General features: G+C 49.4%; 2 protein-coding genes across 3 annotated transcripts; both read right to left on the minus strand.

The window, feature by feature from the left end:
• Nucleotides 1-658: 658 nt before the first annotated feature.
• Nucleotides 659-2,500, minus strand: PLD6 (phospholipase D family member 6). Its single transcript, XM_068207210.1, has 2 exons — nucleotides 2,071-2,500; nucleotides 659-1,967 (listed from the first exon to the last, which is right to left on the minus strand). The coding sequence occupies exons 1-2, from the start codon at nucleotides 2,477-2,479 to the stop codon at nucleotides 1,726-1,728; spliced, it is 651 nt and encodes a 216-aa protein (XP_068063311.1). The 5' UTR covers nucleotides 2,480-2,500; the 3' UTR covers nucleotides 659-1,725.
• A 2,363-nt stretch (nucleotides 2,501-4,863) lies between these two features.
• Nucleotides 4,864-16,291, minus strand: FLCN (folliculin). 2 transcript variants are annotated; one of them, XM_068207204.1, is made up of 12 exons: nucleotides 16,141-16,291; nucleotides 14,608-14,886; nucleotides 13,278-13,424; nucleotides 12,399-12,620; nucleotides 11,625-11,785; nucleotides 10,806-10,897; nucleotides 9,895-10,085; nucleotides 9,204-9,317; nucleotides 8,709-8,832; nucleotides 8,337-8,468; nucleotides 6,945-7,050; nucleotides 4,864-6,199 (listed from the first exon to the last, which is right to left on the minus strand). In XM_068207204.1, the coding sequence occupies exons 2-12, from the start codon at nucleotides 14,854-14,856 to the stop codon at nucleotides 5,998-6,000; spliced, it is 1,740 nt and encodes a 579-aa protein (XP_068063305.1). In that variant the 5' UTR covers nucleotides 14,857-14,886; nucleotides 16,141-16,291; the 3' UTR covers nucleotides 4,864-5,997. The 2 variants fall into 2 exon arrangements, with proteins under 2 accessions (XP_068063305.1, XP_068063304.1); XM_068207203.1 differs by lacking the exon at nucleotides 16,141-16,291 and adding an exon at nucleotides 15,951-16,095.
• Between the last annotated feature and the right edge of the window lie 2,811 nt (nucleotides 16,292-19,102).

The following is a 19,102-nucleotide window of genomic DNA, read 5'->3' on the forward strand; positions in this document are numbered from 1 at the left end:
CTCACACATTATTATTTTCCCCTGCAAAGGGGAAGGGTGTGGAAGGCTCCTGTTTCTCCCTGTGTGTGAGTTCCTGTCTCCTTCCCTTCTCCCTTCCACTCCCAGTTTATTCCAGTGCTTTTTTAAGAGCCACCATTCCTGATCATCTGCTTGCTGTAATAGAAATGTCGCTTTTTCTCACTGTATTTATTCCTTACAAACCTTATGTGACGTGCTAGGCTCCCCTGGATGTAGCTGATCATTTTTACTTTGTAAATATAATTACCTAACTTTACATTAACTATATGGTAATAAACTATTTTTGCACCACCCCTTGCATGCCGTGTGTAACAGGTTTCTGTTTCTAAAAAGAAGGAAGAACAGGGCAGAGGTCAGAGCATGAAAAGGGAGATGTTTGTTTTTATAGCTGCACTTCACATAGGAAATGCAACAGGCAACACTTCGACAGCAATAATATATTTTAAGTAATTTAAATCTAGTGCTGATGAATGGGATTTACTGGAGAATGACCTTCCCTAGGTGCTTCCATGCAGGTAACATCGTTTTCTTTCCCCCATGCAAACTCTCAGAACAAATCTAAAATCTGGGATGTCCATGTATCATAAATATCTTAATAAGGATCTACAATGCAAAAGAATGCAAAAGTCAGATGAGGCTGTTGATGTTTTCTGTGAAAACGGTTTATTTAACAGTGCCAATCTCAGCACTACTGGTAACAAAAATGGTAACAGAATATAAAAACCTCTTTTCATTTTGAGAGATACTAAGGCACTTTCTATTCAGTATAAAACAATTCTTACATAGTTTGAAATAGTCTATTTCAAATTCGAAATTCTTAGGTTTACATCATCTTTGTTCCACACTGAGCTGTGGGGACAGAGATGTCACCTGCCTCCCCTCGCTGTCGCCAGGCTGGTGCTGCCAGGTGAGGGCACAGACCATGACACGGTGTCCCAACACCTGAAAGAACCAGGGTTTTCAGAGCCCGCCTGAACTGGGTGACCCAGCTCTGGCTGTGTCTGCTCTCCAGATAAACACTGATCCCAGAGAACCATTTCTCATTTCCTTCCAGACTTCCCTACAGTTCCTTGCTGGAAGAGAAGCTGTCATTACCATCTGTGCTCATGGTTTTACACTGGAGCTCTGCTAACCTTTAACCAAAAGAAACATGTACACAATCAAAACTTAAAAATTGTTGCTATTTCCCACCAATTTCCTTTTAACAACTTTCAACAATTAACGCCAACAAGAAATGTATCCAAGCACTTAATCTATAGAAACTCTTAACTCTGCTGTAGCCCTCTTGTCTCTCCCTTCTTTGCCAGTGTAGAGGAGCCCTTGGGCTACAATTCCACCTGGAATTGGCTATAATTCCATTCCATATCCTGAGCTGGAAGATGTTCCTTTTACCACTGAAACGCACGCTCAGCACTGTATGGACACACCTGGTCTGCGCCAGGGCACAGCAAGGAGCCTGCCCAAAGTCTTAATGCCTATGGAGGCAGCTCTGTCACTGTCACCCTCACAACCAAACACTTCTGTCATTCCCTCTAGCACGGGAATGACCCACAGCAAGGGATCTGCGGCATTCTGGGGCAGAGAACACTTCACTGCTCTGGAGACATTTACAAAGTTACACCCAGATGGACAAAACAGTGATGTCTACACATAATAATAAAATCTGTGGGGGTTACCATGCTCCACTAGCCTTGTGAGGCAGCTCAATCATTTCCTGCCTTTCGGAAAAAAAATGTAATTGGCAGGATTGTACTCCTCCCAAATCCTTTCAAACTCATCCTGAAAAGCCTTCACGTACTCGGCGTCCTCCACGACCAGCACATTCTCCCGGTTGCTCTGGATGGCCTGGGTGGTCCAGTTGAGGGAGCCTGTGATGAGCATCCTCCGGTCCACGATGGCGAACTTGTGGTGCATGTACCCGCTGTGCTGGTCGTGGCGCACCTGGATCCCTGCAGAGACACAGACACGGCTCAGGGCTCAGCGGGCCCGCGGCGGGCCGGGGCCAGCCCCGGTGCGGGGCTCCCTGCCCGTGCCGCGGCCGCCCGCGCTCACCCGCGTGCCGCAGGCGGCCGATCTGGGAGCCGTGCAGCCCCATGTACTGCGCGTCCGTCACCAGGCGGACGCGGACCCCGCGGCGGTGCAGGAGCTGCACGGCTCGGGCGAGCTGCGGGCAGGAGAAGGAGAAGAGGCAGAGGTCGAGCGAGCGGCGGGCGGAGAGGAGGCGGCGCACCAGGCGGCTCAGGGCGGTGTCGCCGCTCGGCAGCGGGCACGGGCAGGGCCGGGCGGGCGCCCCGGGCTCGGCCGCCTCGGCCAGCAGCGCCTCGATGCAGCAGGGCTGCGAGGGGAAGAACAGCACCTCCCGCACGGGCCGGGCCCGCCGCCAGGCCGCCACCGCCAGCGCCACCGCGGTCACCGCCGCCGCCGCCAGCGCCGCGCCCCGCGCGGCCCCCGCCGCCCTCATGGCCCGGCCCGGCCCGGCCCGGCCCGCGCAGCCGCGGCGGAGGCGGGCGCGGCCTGGGGGGAGGAGCCGGGCCGGGCTCCGAGGTGCCCCTGCCCCAGGCTCCGAGCCCTTCCCCGAACACCGAGCCCCCTCCCCAGGTACCGCAACCTTGACAGAGAACCCTTCACCACACGCCGAGCCCTTGCAGCGGACGCTGCGAGCACGCAGCGCATCCTTTATCACAGGATGGTTTGGGTGGGAAGGGATCCATCCCAAAGATCATTCAGTTCCCACCCCATGCCCCAGGCAGGGACACCTTCCACTGTCCCAGGTTGCTCCAAACGCCGTCCAGCCTGGCCTTGGGCACTTCCAGGGATCCCGGGGCAGCCACAGCTGCTCTGGGAACCTGTGCCAGGGCCTCCCCACCCTCACAGGGAGGAATTCTTTCCCAATATCCCATCTAACCCTGCCCTCTGGCAGAGGGAAGCCATTCCCTCTTGTCCTGTCCCTGCAGGCTCTTGTCCAAAGTCCCTCTCCAGCTCTAAGTTCTCCCTGGGTCTTCTCCAGGTGAACACCCCCAGCTGTCCCAGCCTGGCTCCCGAGCAGAGGAGCTTTAACCCTTGGAGCATCCTTGTGGCCTCCTCCGGACTGGCTCCAGCAGCTCCACATCCTCGTGATGTTGTGGGCCCCAGAGCTGGAGGCAGCTCTGCAGGTGGGGTCTCAGGAGGGCGGAATAGAGAGCGACCATCACCTGCTGGACCCTGCCTGGCTGAGGGCACCGGCGTGGCAGAACTGGCCCCAGAAGGCTTGGTCTGTGAGTGCAGCCAGCTGTGACCCAGCACTGGCTCCATCACACGGCAGCTGCAGCACTCACCGTTCCCACCTCACTCCCAGCTACACGCTGCTCAGCCAGGCAGAAATCGCACTGGAATAAAGAATTATCCTGCCTCAATCAGTTTGTCTCTGAGGCGTATCGTTTGGAGGGAAGGAGGGCGGTGAAAGATGTCTGCAGACATGATTTTTTTGTTAATTAAGTTGTGCACATTCCAGCCCTCGCTGACGGCAAAGGGAGCACCCGCGGCCTCAGCTGCGAGCTGCAGGAACCTGCCCAGGCAATCATTTGGTAATCCCACACCCAGATGTGTTCTGGCAGGCAAGCACAGCTGGGGTGTAGGTTCACTGGCTTGGCAGCTCTCCCCCTTCTTTCCTGTGAGCATTTTGTAAGTGTTAAGTTAGTGGTTTCCTTGCCCTGGCTCAAAACTGAGTCTGCTTGTCCATGACAGCCTTGTTTCAGGTCAGGATGTGTGGAAACCCAGGGCACAGGGAATATTCCTCATTCTGCTCTGGGGTGTCCTGACCCCCAGGGGAGCACTGACCTTGACCCTCGTTCATGGAGAAAACTTCCAAAGCCTCAAGGTAAACTAGAAACCACAAAAGTGTGAAATAGATTATAGAGATTAGAGAGTAGTGGAGTGTGTCACATGGGTGAGAAATTTAGGGTTTAGGATTTTTGGTATGTCATAGATGGGTTCAAGATGGAGGGTACAGGGTGTTGTCTTGAGTTCCCTTCTTCTTTCTTCTGCTTGGGTTTGGGTGTTGTCTTGTAATTGGGTAGAAAAATCCGCATTGCAGGTCTTTAGTGGTCAGTTATTGGGTTAGAAAGGGAAATAATTTAGGTGTCACTTCTTAATTGGGTAGCTCAGTTTTTGATTACTTAAAAGGCCTCGTAACAAGAGATTGTTGGCCATTTTTGTGCTGCTTTTCCTGCACGCAGAGTCTGGTGCACACAGTGTGCTGAAGTTTTGATAAGATAACAATAAGGAGAAGCTGAAGACTGAAAAAGTCCAATGCATCTCTGGTTCCTGACACAGAACTGCTCCAGGAGGGTCTCCCCTGCCAGGGGAGCCCCCAGGGAGTTGCCCAACTTGGGGCCAGCAAACTCACAACTGGTGCTCCAACTGGCACTGGGAATATTTCTCTAGGATGGAGAGGGATCAACATCGTGCAGGACTCACCAAGAGCAAGGCAGAAGCAGCAGCCTCGGGCTCGACCTTGTGATCAACCCTTTTGCTGTTTGGGAAGGAAGCACTAAGTCGGGTTTTGATGCTGGATTTCTTGGGAGAGCTGTTTTTTTAAAAGACAAAACCAGTTCAGCAATCAAGAAGGTCTCAGTAATGCCAAATGCAGTCTCAACTGCTCTGTTACACAGCTCTGGACTGGACCAGAATAGCTTTAAAATACAGATTACTAGGTCAGGCTACAAGAAACTAATACAAAGAAAAGACTAAAAGACCTGTATTAAATTCTCTACATTAGATCTAGGCTAAGGATGCAGGAATTTTGTGGATCAGCTGCTGCTTTCCCCCACCACAACACACACACAGAAAATAAACACAAAACCAGGCTTTGTTCATTTTACAAAAATAGCTCTTATGAAATTTAATGCCTGTCTCCATTTTACAGATGTTCCAGACAAAAATCAACCTCCATATTTTATATATAAGAACAGAATTTGTGACAAGCTGGAACATCCTCTCTGAGCTTGAGTGAGTGTAGAAGGTCACCTGGGTAAAACTTGCCTTTAGCTTGTTCAAAATATCTGTGGTAACGTCAAGTGTTCCCAATAATGATCCAGAAAAACAAAAAGAAAAGACATAAACCCCAGACTTCACAACAGAAACAGAGATTCCTTACAGAACAGCTAAGGAATATCTGGTTAGGTAATTAAAAAATGCACCAATGTTTTCATGAGCTATTAAGCAAAAATGGCTACTATAGAGTTATATAAGGGAGCACCTACAGGTTGAATCTCTTCTGCTTTATTAGGAAGCTAAAAAAGACAGAAGAGAACCTTATCCTGGCGAGGTTATCTTCATTACCTGGAAGTTCTGCAACCACAGGCAAAACAAGGCGAGTATTTTCCCCTCTGAGAGGCAAGCAGGCTGCATTTTAAGACTTCTAATTTTACAATTCGCCCTCCCAGACAAGATTTCCAAAGCAAATGCTAAAACCGTCTCAAGTTAAGATATAAATAAATAAAGAGGAGTGACAGGACTCCCATGGGATGTCCTGACTTATGCTACAGCAGAAAATAGTCTCGTAAATCTGAGCACGAAGTGGTTTGAAATAATTTACATGTGATCCATACCCTGTGACGTGCCTCTTATTTTTGGTTCTCGTCCTCTCAGGCATTGAGGAGATTTATGAGGGATTTCAGTGAGATTAACCATATGCACTCCCAGGAGTTCTGGATTAATTAATTCAGCTGATTCTTTGAGCATTGCTGTGTTTTAGCCTTGAGTGTGCACGTCTAGATTGAGAGCTGAGTTCCTGGAGAGACAGCAGCACTGTGGATTAGCACTTATTAGTCCAGTCTCACAGCAAGTAGAAAAGACTCAAGTCACTCTTCAAGTTGGTTTGAGGACCAGGAGAATAGTGATGAAGCCTCACTATCCACCTAAAGCACAAGCTGCAGGCTCAGCAGAGGTAACCAGGGGTCCCTGCCCTTCTCTGAAGGCAGCAGGGAGGTTGGGCACCCTTTAATTCCGGCACTCTGAGGACGTCGGGCTGCGAACTGTTGACATCAGGTGGGACTTGTAGGTCTTGCTCAGGCCGGTCATCCAGAACTTGAGAAGTTTGACGTTGTCCTCCTCTGCAGCTCCCAGAATGCTCAGCAGTTTTTGGGTATCCTCCTTGGGTCTGCTGTCCACTTTAGTGAATTTAAAGAGGACTTTCACTTTACTGCAGGAACAAGAGATTCCTGTCATTATCAAATGGACTCACACGCCATCGACCAGGGAACAAGGAGGAACTGGAGCTTCTCTTGGCACCTACTGCAACTAAATGTTAATAAAAGCTTCAACCAGTGTTTAATTGAAACTATTCTCATGCTTTGAAGGAGGGTGATTAGTTAGGGAGATGACTCATTATTTCAGTAATAATGGGCATATTTCTAGTTTGGCTTTTTCATTCTAGCGGAAAGTAGAACAATTAATTGTGACAACTGGGAGACACATCCAGTGCCCATCTGCCTTCAGGTAACTTCACAAAGTCATGATGTTCCATGAATTATTTCACATGACTGACTGGTCTTCCTTTACAGCTGCCTGCACCTCTGAAATGCAGTGCCTGAAGGCAGGACCCGGGCATGTGTCTGGGTGTCACCTGTGCTGGGGTATGGCCACACTGACAGGCACAGAGGGATCTGCATATTTAATCCTCCTAACCAAGGTGAGGCACACGGGTGTTGTCATGCAGGTAACCTACAGATGTGTGAACTGAAGCATAAAGGTTAAGAACTGCTGGAAGCCAAAAAGAGAGCTAGGGCTAGAGTAGGAAATTCTTAACTCCTGACTTAATTTGTTCCTGTAAATCCAACTGAACTGCAGCACAAGTCACCTGACAAAAGTGGGTCCTGCACTCTGCTGTTGCTGTTCCAGGGGCAGCACCAAAGCTGCTCCTCTGAAAGCAAGGGAGCTGTACTTACTTCATCCACTCCTCCTTCAGGCAAACAAGGCACTGATCCACAACATCCACAGAGAGGTTCTGGTTGGTCAGGGCAGCTTCGATCTTGTTCAAGATTGTTGGGCCAACTGCAGGAGCAGAAAAAGGGGGAAAGGGTGAGAAAGAGGACACACAAGCTAAAGGTTACTGCTTACACCTTTACTACTAATAATTGTTAGCTATGTCCCCCAGGGGCCTGCTGGGATTTCATTTCCATGGAAGAGGAGCTAAAGATCATCCCATTAGAAAAACATCCGATCTAAGAAGCAACGTGGAAGTTAGTGAAGGAACCTGGGACATCCAAGAAGGTTCAGGGGCCTTTGTTTTTTCTTCAGACCCACTTTTAAACCCCTGCTTAGCTTTTGTTGTGCCCTTATCAAAAGATCATTAAAAATACAAGGTTATGAAAAAACCTTCATGCTCCTTTGTACAACATACAAACATACACATAAAAACACAAACCCTCAACTTATACTTGATTTAATGTTCCTCTTAATGTTAAGGGCAGTTCTAGGATACTTAGTGAAAAAATAAACCAGCAACCAACCCAAGGCATTCTTGGACCACTTTTTGGAAGTCCCTAGGAGACTTCTTTCCCAGCAGTCCATGGCCTATTAAGTTTGATGCTGTGGTGGAGAAAAGACCTTGCAGTGACTATTTTTGTGCAGAAGTTTCTGGACATGCCACTGAGTGGATGGAAAATAAACTGCTGTATTTATACACGTGGGAGCAACAACAGGAAGAGGATTATGCAGAGAGCAAGTCTCAGCTTTGCATCTCTGTCTTCAGGGACAAAGAGGAAGGATGAGCCATCTGCTGTGTCTTTTGAGACACTCAGTGAGGCCAATTCATCTAAATTTAGACTTCCCAGAAAACACAAGACTGATGGACCTGACTCAAATCACCTCTAGGTGCAAGTGTTCAACTGCTGGAAGGAAGTAGGTAAAATTAAATAAAAAAGTCTGGGTATTTCTCTTACCAGTCATATTTGACCACCAAGTGGAACATGGAAAATTAGTGATGTCATGGTCCTTACAAGTTAGCCTTACTCAAAATAAACATACAAGAATCACACAAAGATTGAAAGTGTTCCCTGTGGGTTACAGAATTTCCCTACAATTTTTCTTACATCTATGTTGCAGAATCCATTTCTCATTTATGAAACTTTATAGGCAAAATGCTGATCTGGTAGAGCAAATCTTTTATAATTGAACAATCTGTGGTGAACCTCACCTCAAGCAGCTAAATCCCAGCTGAATATTGACCTGGCTTCTACCCAAACCTCCTTAAGGGCCAGTACATGAAAACCAGTTAAAGATCAAGATGCTCTTTTAATCTCAGTGACAGAGGCTCTTTCTGCTTCCAAATCACCCACCTCGATCTGCTGCAACCGGGCTCCCACTGGTGACAAGGAACTCATACTTGTTGAGGGACTGCTCATCATCAAACAGGGTTGGGTAGAGGCTGGAGCGGGTGGCAGCACGGACTTCCACGAGGACTGCAAACTCTGGAGCAACAAGATCCCAAAACAGCATGAGCTGTGCTAGCCCAGATTCTAAAACACAGCTACAGACCCTGCTTTGCCTAGAGAAGGTGTCACATCTTTCAGGCAAAGACACGGGGAAAACAAAATGAAATTGTTTGGGCTTTATTTCAGGCAGCCAATACTTATTAAAAAAAAAAAAAATCTAGTGTCCTTTAACATGACATGACAGGGAGGGGAGAGGGTTCTGCAACAGGTTCTTACCAGACGACAGGATGTGGGGTGGGATTTGGACGTGTGGGCTCAGGCCCAGGAAGTTGCAGCGATACGCCTCCTCATACTGGTCACTGTAGGGGATGATCCGCACGCACCCGATGGGCAGCATCGTCTGCAGGGGGAGGAAACCAGCCAAGAGAAACTCTGGAATTAAACAAGTAAGTACAATTCTCTCCCCGACTTCCAGGGCTAAACCTGGAGCTTAGCTTCCAGGCTAAGACCTGGAGCACTGCTTAGGCAGATGCTCCTGATTTGGGGGATCAAAGTAAACTACTCAGTTTGAGAGCCCCTGCAGTCACCGAGGAGCAAGATATACAGAGGTTGAGGGGATTTTGTTTTGTGCATGTTTTTGGGGTTTTTTTGGTTGCTGTTTTTTCAAAACCATATAATTTAGAACACACTCTTCACAAGATTACATGTTGGGGCAGATCATTATAAAGGCTGGAGTAGCAGAGAAATACATGTAAAAATAAAGGTTTCTACCCGCAGGACATCAAAGGCAGACTGGACAAGATCCATATCCTGAGCTTTCCAGATGACCTGGTTCCCCATCAGAACATGCCAAGCCAGCATTCGGAATGCTGATGCCCCAAGAACCTGGAAAAAAAACCTCAAACCATTCTGCATTGGTTATAAAAATGAGTGAATTGGCTAGTTTGCCCTGTCAAAAACATGAGTGACAGGTAGGAAAATGGCTAGACCTGAACAGCAGGAATGGACATGGAAATTTAGCACATGAACCTTGGGCACATGAACCTTCCCCCTCAGCTGGGTCACTGGGAGAACAGGAGAAAAGCAAGATCCATACAGAATAATTTATTCTATTTGTAAATTATTTTTCCCTCTGAAACACTTTTTTTTTAAAGCAAATATTACTTGGCTTTGAGGATGCTGCACAACCTCTGTATTAAATTACTCTTCTTGGGAAGAAGAGAGGTGCAGAATTTGAGAGAAATCATCTGACCCCACCCCACATGACTGATGCTCACCAGAGGCCCACGTGAGGAAGGGAGCGTGCCCAGAGATGCAGTTCCCATCATGTTCCTAGCTGGGCAGGCACTGTGCTGAACACAGCACCAGGGAATGTGCAGATTGCAGGAAATAAATGTATCTTTTAAAAAACCCAAAACATTATCAGGAGAAAAAAGCTTGTGAACTCTGCAGCCTTTCTTACCTGTCTCATGTGCCTGAGAGAGCGGAAGACAGACAACCTTCTGTGAGCTACGTTCCAGCTGTTGCAATCTGGCATCAGAGATGTTTCAGGAGAGCTTTTGGACAGCTCCTGCCCTTCCACAACATCTGGCTGAGAAGAAGGCTTCTCTTCTTCCTCAGAACCATCCCAGCCTTCCGACTCTTCTTTCAGATCTAGCAAAAAAATAAGGGAGATTGGTCATAAAAATTGCTGTTCTGTAGGAATGGAAAGTGGAAAGTGCTCACATGCTGCAGCCATGTGATTTCGGGTGTATGTGGGAAGAGAGAGCTCAGAACACAGTAACTGAAAGTACTGGCAGCAGCACAGACACACTTAAGTGTTAATTCAGATAAAAAATAACTACTGAAGGGTCAAGAAGGAATTTTCATCTTCTATAGAACGGAAAGTCACATTTTTTGATTAGTTATGTTCTCTATTCTTGTTTTAAAGGTTATGGACAAAGCTTTGTAGATTCTAGTCTACATGGTTAATAAAATAGTTCAACACAGGGAAAAAAAAACAAACAAACTATGATCCTTTACTTTTAGAGAGTTTGTAGAAAAAGCAGCAAGAAATCCTTATGTTGTGACTGCAAATCCTTCTGGCTGTACAGATTCTCTGGGAGGGCCAGCCCAGCCACAGAGAGCAACAATCTTGATGATGCAACTCCGCTACTCAAGTGACAAACACCAGTGCAGAGAGCCTTTGAGGTGCCTGGATTCCACATTCCTGTCAGAGCCATCTCCAGATGGGAGAGTGCATCAGCTGCCTCAGAGACTTCCAGGAAGGTGAAGCTGATGAGCAATGGCTGTGCTTAAGATGCTGATCAAAGGACTCAGTGTTTCATCACCTAAAGCATTCTCAGAGGGATTTTTTGGAAACCTCTGTCTCACCTGCAAGTTTTTCCATCTGAACCAGGGTGTCTTCTGTGGGTGCTCCCTCCAGAAGCTTCTCCGTAAGCCGGCTACCACAAGCCTTCAGAAGCCTGGGGACATTGAAAGGAAGAGAAGTAGAGTCATGTAGCTTGCTAGGTGCAAAAATCCAGTAAGATTGATGTCATGATGTCAAACAGAACATCCAAGCACTAACCACTTTGTGCTACCCTCCAGCACATGCCTGTGCTTTCCTCAGTGTGGGACTACCAGCCCATCTTACAATCCTTGCCACATAAAGTCATCCCAGCATTCTGCAATTTCTTTGTGCAGCACGCTTACCCCCCATCCAAATCACATGCCAGTGCTGCAACCCTCCCTGTGGCATCTTTCCAGGGGAGTTTAATGAGCCAGTCAGGCACTGGAGCAACTGGACTCTCTCAGAGCCCAACGGCTGCATCTCCCACGCTGCTGATCCCAGCACAGGGGCAACTCCCAGGTGAACCACCATGGTCTGTCACGTGTGAGTTCCAGGTGCAACACGCTGGGGGTAGCAGCATCTTTTATTCCTTTCTTCCTTACTGCAAAACCTTTCCATCTGCATAGCCATGGCTTCAATTAGCTGCCACATCAGTATTACTTCACAGCAAAAAGACATTTTTTTTGTCCTAAAGACATCAGTGTTGGCTCCTTCCAATTCAGACACTATTTAGCAAAGTCTAAGTATTACCTCAAAAAAAACCCAAAAAACCAAACCCAAACACTCAAATCCCATTCCCACTCTTTCAGGACATGGCAGCATCCTCCTGAGGAAGGAGCTGAGAACAGCAGAGGCATTACCAAGCGAAGGAGGTGTGCAGGCAGGCCCAGAGGTTCTCATCGTTGGTCAGGGACGTCAGGGAGCGCGCGGCGTTCCCATTGCGCTGGTGCAGGAACGGGGTGAAGGCCGTGTTCATGCGCTGGGCACGCTGGGGGCACCCAAACTGCTCTGCTTCAAACACCTGCACACACAGCAAGGGCAGTGTCACAGACTGAAAGAGGTTCAGGTTTTGCTTGCAAAACTCAGGCAAAAAAAAAAAAAAACACCCCAAAAATACCGAGTGAAAAGGGTGCGTCACACACACTCATCCAATCATGGGAAAACAGAGAGAAGGGATATCTTATTCTTAGATGGACTAAAACTGTCATTAAGTAACACTTGTGCTCCAAAATCATTGTCCTTCCCAGATTTACTTAATTACATTTGTAACAAAGCTGTTGTCTACGAGGCCTGTGAAAAGCATTAAGTGTTTCAAATGACAAAAACACCCAGTTCCTTCCCCTCCTAATCCCCAGACACTGAATCCTGGAATGGTTTGGGTTGGGAAGATCAACTGTTCCAACCCCTTTGCCACAGGCATCTGCCACCTTCCATGAGACCAGGATGCTCCAAGCCCTGTCCAACCTGGTCGTGAACACTTCCAGGGATGGGGATACACACCATCCTCCCGAGCCTTGTGTCAATCTTAATGACCACCCTGGCATGAGCTGGATCAGCTTTTTGACTCAGCTGTCAATCAGGCATCACGATGCTGCACTGACACTGAGTCACAGGGACTCTGTGCACTGCCCCACCTTCAGTGCTTTGCCCTGGAGCTCATCAATGATGCCTCTGATTTTTCCCAGCAAGAAAGGCCAGGAGTTGATGAGGTAAATCCGGTCCATCATGATGGTGATGATGCTGTACCAGCGCTGGAAACCTCGGGCCAGGCTGTCTTTGATAAAGAAGGTGTGGCTGAACACAAAACCATGCTGCTCATCTCCAAAAAAAATAGGGCCTTCACGTCCTGGGCAGACCTGAAGGGAAGGGACATACACCAAAGTTATTAAACACATCACAGAGTAACCAACTAAACAGCTTCCTGCACTTTAACGCCCACTTGGTGAATAAATGAAACCTTTTTACAATACTATCCCAAAAGTGTGGTCAAACAGCCTTCCAGAGATATCCTACAAACACTCCAAATTCTTCAATTTAACTGTATTTTAAGAATTCAGCTCCATTCAACTACAACACTGAGAATCCAGAAGGAATTTTGCTGATCCCGACACACAGATGTTCATTAATCCGTGAGGTTTTTCCTTCGTGTCTGTTAGAGGATGAATATTAATGGTCTACAAAGGGCACTCAACACCACATTCTGAGGTTTTTTACAAAAAACAGGTTATCTTACAATGACAAATAATAAGCACAAGGAACAAAACCAAGAAGGGCATATTTTTAGCCTCACAAGGTGAGAGGAAGGAACCGCTGAGGTCATCAAAGATCAAGCTTAAAAAATACCATAAAAATACCACCAATCCTGGAATGAACAGACTTCTGTGCCTGTCTTTCCACCCGGTTCCCTCCACGCTCCAGTCTGCACAGAGCAGCCAGGATCAGCAATGGACTATCTTGTTTTTGAAGTGATACAGGAGGCATAAATAGCACCTCCCTTCCTCCAAGGCAGGTACCTCACAGCTGAGGCTGCGGACGCAGGCCTGGCGCACGATGCTGAACAGCTGGGGGTGGTTTGGGTGCTGGTGGCTGACGTACTTGATGGAGGTTTCCTTGTCGTGGCTGACGTACCCCGGGTGTCCTCCTGCAAGAGAGCGGCAGCCCTGAAGGCAGAAAAGCAAATCCGGCCATAAATGAGCGTGCAGGTATCTCAGGTTTCCAAAGAGCTCTGACTGTTCCCTCCAAAACACTGCGAAATGTTATTTACACACACAGACAGGAACACAAAGACTTCAAAAGACAAGGAAGGTGAGTCGGGGTCAGGATTTGAACTCAGCTCCCCACGCAAAACTCTGATATACTTCCTCTGCTTTTATGCTCATTTTCCGCTATTTAATTCCACTGTGAACTTGGTGCTGGTAAAGTTCACTTACAGCAGCTGTGGGCCAAACAAAACTGGCCACAACTGAAGGGAAAGTAAATAATAAATATGTCAGAGGAAGTACTGATAGAAGACAAGTATGAGAACCACAGAATGGTTTGGGTTGGAAGGGACCTTAAAGATCACCTCATTCCACCTCCTGCCATGGGCAGGGACACCTTCCACTATCCCAGGCTGCTCCAAGCCCCATGCAACCTGGCCCTGGGCACTTCCTCACATGGGGCAGCCACAGCTTCTCTGGGCAACCTGTGCCAGGGCCTCACTGCCCTGAGAGGGAAAATTTTTTTAGTGTATCTAACCTAAATTTCCCCTTTTTCCGTTTCAACACACTACTCCTGGTCCTATCACTGCAGTTCCTGATGAAGAGTCCCTCTCTGGATTCCCTGCAGGCCCCTTCAGACATTGGAAGGCTGCTGCAAAGTCTCCACAAAAACTTCTGTTCTCCAGGCTGAACAGCCCCGAATGACTCAGAATAAACATTTTTCCTATTGTTTTAATAGTTTTGCATTTTTTTTTTGTTTCCTAACCAATACTGCTCTTAAAATTACTATTAATAAGTGATCTGACCTAATCTAACAAAGTAAATGCTCTTCAAGGATGAGCAAAGCGTTTCTCAGCCACAAGAGAATCACAAATCACAGAGCTTAAAGAGACCTCAAGGTCCTGTCAAGGTGTATGTGTTCAACTACAGCTCCTTCATCCTCTTGTCATGGATCATCAGGATTAGAGTTAGGGCTAGCTTGCAGTTTATGAGGACTTGGAGATCTTCTGGCACTGACACATACAAAACAAGCGCTGTTCACATTTTTATTTGTCTCTAAACAATTCAATTTACATCAGAGAATCCCAGAGCCCTTTAGCCAAGCCAAGGACAGTGATCCCCACACACAGATTTTCCCACTTGCCTCACACATGTCTGATTTCTTTGGCCCTGGGCTGCTGGAGTCGGCGCTGGCCCCTTCAGCCGGGCTGTGCGAGCGGATGCGGCTGCTCATCTGAATCCCACCTTCCTCCTCCTCCGCCTGCTCATTCTGCCCGGAGATGTCCCCGCTGCCGGCGCCCTGCGGGAGCGGCGAGTGCAGGACCTCGGTGCAGAAGAGGGTGCGAGGGCCGTGGAGCTCACAGAAATGGCACAGGGCAACGATGGCGTTCATAGTGAGGGCTCAGCACAGCCGCCAGGCCTCCTGCAGCCAGGGGCAGAGCACACGGTCAGCACACGGCATCTCTCAGGCCTCACTGCTGCCAGTGCTGCTCTGCATCCCACCCGGAGCAGCTGGCCTTAAGCTCAGCCCGAGACCGAGACCTCCAGGAGCATCAAGTCCAACCTGTGACCGATCCCCACCTTGTCACCCAGACCGGAGCGCTGAGTGCCGTGTCCAGCCTTTCCTTAAACACCTCCAGGGATGGTGACTCCAACACCTGCCCGGGCACTGCACTGATCCAGGACCAACCTTGTGTTTTCTGATGGGATGGCCTCGAGCAACCCAGCCTGCCAGGCCCAGATGCTGGACGCTGATCCAGGACACCTCAGGCCCCGAGGGGGTGAATGGGGCCGGACCAATCCCTCATGCTCAGATACCTCCAGTATTGCAGGGACAGGTTCAGGGAATCCCAGAATGGTTTGGGTACGAAGCGACCTTGAACATCACCCAGTACAACCTCCTGCCACGGGCAGGGACACCTCCCACCAGACCAGGCTGCTCCAAGCCCCGTCCAGCCTGGGGCTGGACACTTCCAGGGATCCCGGGGCAGCCACAGCTTCTCTGGGCAACCTGTGCCAGGGCCTCCCCACCCTCACAGGCCAAATTCCTTCCCAATATCCCATCTGACCCTGCTGTCAGTGTGAAGCCGTTCCCCCTTGTCGTGTCACTCCAGACCCCTGTAAACAGTCTTGTCCCATCTTTCCTGTAAGTTCCATTTAGGTACTGGAAGGCCACAATTAGGTCACCCCGAAGCCTTCTCCTTTCTAGGCTGAACAATCCCAATTCTTCCAGCCTTTCCTCAGAGGACAGGTGCTCTTCCCCCCCTGATCACCTTGGTGGCCTCCTCTGGATCAAGGCTGAGCTCAGACCAGATCCCCCGTGCCCGGAGCCTCAGGCCGGAACGGGCCGGCGCTGCGGAGCACCCACGGACCCGAACGCCTCAGGCCCTCCCGGAGCCAGCCTGTCCCGGCGGGTCCAGTGCCCGGTTCCCCGTGCCCCGTCAGCCCCGTCAGCCCCGGCTGCCCGTGCCCGGAGCCCCCGCTCACCGCGGCTCCCCCGGCCCGTCCCGTGTCCGCGGGCGCCTGACACCGACTGACCCACCGGCCGTACCACCCCACCGCCACCTGGGGGGGACGGGGACAGACAGCTCCCCGCCAGCGCGCCCGCCGCCGCCGCGGAGAAGCGAGAAGATGGAGAACAAGATAGGAGAGAGAGAGATGAGAAGCCCGGTCGTACCGCGGGACTGAGCTGGCCGTCCCGCCGCTCTCCCGGGGAGCCGCCACCCCCCGGCTGCTGCAGTGGCTCGGCCCAGGGCCGCCCTGTCCACAGGGGCCGGGCGGAGCCATTATCTCAAAGGAGGGGGGTGTGAGGAGGCCTGGAAGGCGCATCCTCCTCTCCAGCGCTACACCCGCCCATCTGCCACAGCGCAGAGCGGAGCAGTGGTGTCCCATCACCGGGGACACGAGACGGGACAAGCGGCAGCCAGCGAGCCGCGGGGGCCGCCCCGGGAGCGAGCGGCGCTCCCCCCGCGGGGTGGTACGGGCCGCGCCGTGGGTCACGTGACCCGCGGGCTCGGGGAGGGGGCCCGGGATGGCCGCGGGCGGAGGCCCCGGAGGAGCCGGGACCGGGAGCGGGAGCGGGGCCGGGAGCGGGGCCGGGACCGGGAGCGGGGCCGGGAGCGGGTTGGAGTCTGCCGCGTTAACGAGCTTCGCCATCGGCTGTCGCAGAGCCCCTTCCCGGGACTTTCCCCGGCCTCAGGGCGGTGCCGTGTTCTCGCCAGGCTCGGCGCGACTTCTCCATTGGAGACTCAGCGCCCAGCGTCTGTGTTAGTTCCTTCAAGTGCTTAGAATGTAAGATCATGGCAGATGAAGGTTCCAAAATATTGTCGTTTCCCGATTTATAAAGCGGCTCTGTGGAAGTGTTTGCACAGCCCGGCAAAGGCAGGGGAGCAAATGCCCAAGTTAAACCTGTTCAGGCTCTTCGTTTCCATTAAACAACTCCTGCTTCTCTTCAGGGTGTCACCTTTAAGTATTAAAAGACTATTTACCTCTAAGAATCTGTGACGGTTAGCTAAACCAAATTCCATGTGAACTATTAGCCTTCAAAATAATAAAGCACCAGATTCCTCCCTGCTCCTTGGAGTTGCCACTTAAAGAACTTTAAATACCTGAATCTGAACAAAAAAAGTTAAGTTTTCAAGTAGATAATAGCATCGATTATTCAACTGAGTAAAGCTTGTACTTTAATCCCAAGAAAGAGCAGCTATTGCTGATAGCACTACAAGACACACCTCTGGATCCAAGCACAGCCACACATGGACTAATAATTATGTCTCTGATTAAAACAATAGCCAGATGGTCAGCAAGATGGATTATTACAGAAACACAGAGCTCAGACACAAATCCCAGAATGGTTTGGGTTGGAAGGACCTCATGGACCATCCCATTCCAAGCCCCTGCTGTGGGCAGGGACATCTTCACTAGACCAGGTTGCTCAGAGTAAAAGCGTTCCATCCAAAATCCCAAAGCTCATCTCAGACAAGGACCTGCAGCAGCACTTCTCAAGAAAGACACTAAAGAAAGATTATTTCTACTTGGAATTGCTCAGCAGAGCTCTGAGAAGCCACCAGCAGGGTTTGAGCACCTCTGGAGCAGAGGGCACTGCCGCACGCAGCAGGCAACCAGCAGCCTCCCCAGTCAGCCAAAATCACCTCCTGAAAAGCAACCAGAACAAAGAGATCCCCCCCAGAAAACTAAGGAAACCCCAAATAGAAAAGACCTACAATCTCATTTAAGACAAACGAAGAACCACTCGTTTGTTATCTTTATTTTCCAATAGTACATTTAAACAACTTCTCAGGACTACGCTGCCGGGCCAGCGTGGCCACACGGAGAACATTTCCTATGATATACAGATGGCCTACGACAACACAAACACGGGGCTGTGCCTGTGCTGGGCACAGGGCAGCTGCACTTACACCACGGCTCAGCAGAGGTCACGCACTGCGGCTCCTCAGTGGCACAAAACCAGGACTGGGGGTTGGTTGGACACAGCTTCCAACCATTCCTTCTTAGAAACATTTCAAAATCTCACCGTGGCTGGCCTAGAGACCCCTCCTGTGGCTATGAACTGCAGCTGCACATCTAATGCTGCCTTCAGAAGTGCTTTTTGTGTCTTTGCTAATTAAAATGCATCAAAAGCAGAGTCAGATATCAAAGCATGCATTCAGTATTCCCTGGACACATCTTGTGACCATGCAGGATGGGAAGGAACAGCCACGGGACCTCTGAGAGTCCAAGTTGGGAGCAGCACAGCACGCAGTGTTCCTAGATTTCAGCAGAAGTCCTTCCCTGCAGTAAATACAAATTAAAACCAGAAAGCCCAAGTGTTCTCGAAGCCTCTCAGCTGACCACAGCCCAGGCTATTAGTTCCAAGACTTGGAAGGAGCTGCTTCATTAAAAATCTGACTTAATTTCAGCGCTATCTCAACACATGCAGATGCCAGACCATGTCTGTTCAGCAAACTAGGACTTAAAAGCCCTTCCCTGCAGCACTTTTGGTAAATGCTTTATCTGATTCTACAGGTAGGACCTGACTTTGAATATCTAACAGAATTCAGATGTTAACAGCACAGACAGAAAAGGAACCTCAGCAGTTCTCTAACTTTAAAAGCATCTGCCCTCTTAAAAATCCGATATATAATGAAATATATCACTTTAAACTATTACACAGCTATTTTTGCCATCCTTTTGATGTGAGCATAGATTTGTTTTATCTACTTTGGGCAAGAAAAGAGAAAAATCTAGAGCTATTCACCAGCTGCATGGATTAGCTTGCTTCTAATTCCACAGCTGGAAAACCATCCTGCAGATCTCAGCAGGTAAATCCATGCTCACTAATGGGAACTACTAGTGTAAAAATCGACAATCCTGCTTTTTTCTGACTCCATGACAGCATCCTGAATACATTCTCCCCTGGCAAGGGAGCCACTGGCAAGGAGAGTTGAGCCAGGCACATTTCTGGATGGGTGGGGTTTGGGGTCAGTTGTTTGCAGTCCCTTCTGTGAGTGCCACACGTGGTTGTAACAATCACCCTGTTTTGGGCTCAAGCCACAGCATCACTAATTACTCATTTAACACTTCCATGGGACCAGAGGGGGAAATGGTGTATGTTCAGCATTAAAATCACTACAGGATTA

This window comes from Anomalospiza imberbis, chromosome 16 (genome assembly GCF_031753505.1).
Source record: "Anomalospiza imberbis isolate Cuckoo-Finch-1a 21T00152 chromosome 16, ASM3175350v1, whole genome shotgun sequence".
Lineage (NCBI taxonomy): Eukaryota > Metazoa > Chordata > Aves > Passeriformes > Viduidae > Anomalospiza > Anomalospiza imberbis.

What these genes read in the sequence shown, in the direction of transcription:
- PLD6 (XM_068207210.1), bottom strand. Translation starts at nt 2,479, where the DNA reads ATGAGGGCGGCGGGGGCCGCGCGGGGCGCGGCGCTGGCGGCGGCGGCG. An exon ending in CGGCCGCCTGCGGCACGCGG is followed by an intron (nt 1,968 to 2,070) that starts GTGAGCGCGGGC and finishes GTGTCTCTGCAG; the next exon opens with GGATCCAGGTGCGCCACGAC.
- FLCN (XM_068207204.1), bottom strand. Translation starts at nt 14,856, where the DNA reads ATGAACGCCATCGTTGCCCTGTGCCATTTCTGTGAGCTCCACGGCCCT. An exon ending in TCCGCAGCCTCAGCTGTGAG is followed by an intron (nt 12,621 to 13,277) that starts GTACCTGCCTTG and finishes CCTTCCCTTCAG; the next exon opens with GTCTGCCCAGGACGTGAAGG. An exon ending in TCCAGGGCAAAGCACTGAAG is followed by an intron (nt 11,786 to 12,398) that starts GTGGGGCAGTGC and finishes CTGTGTGTGCAG; the next exon opens with GTGTTTGAAGCAGAGCAGTT.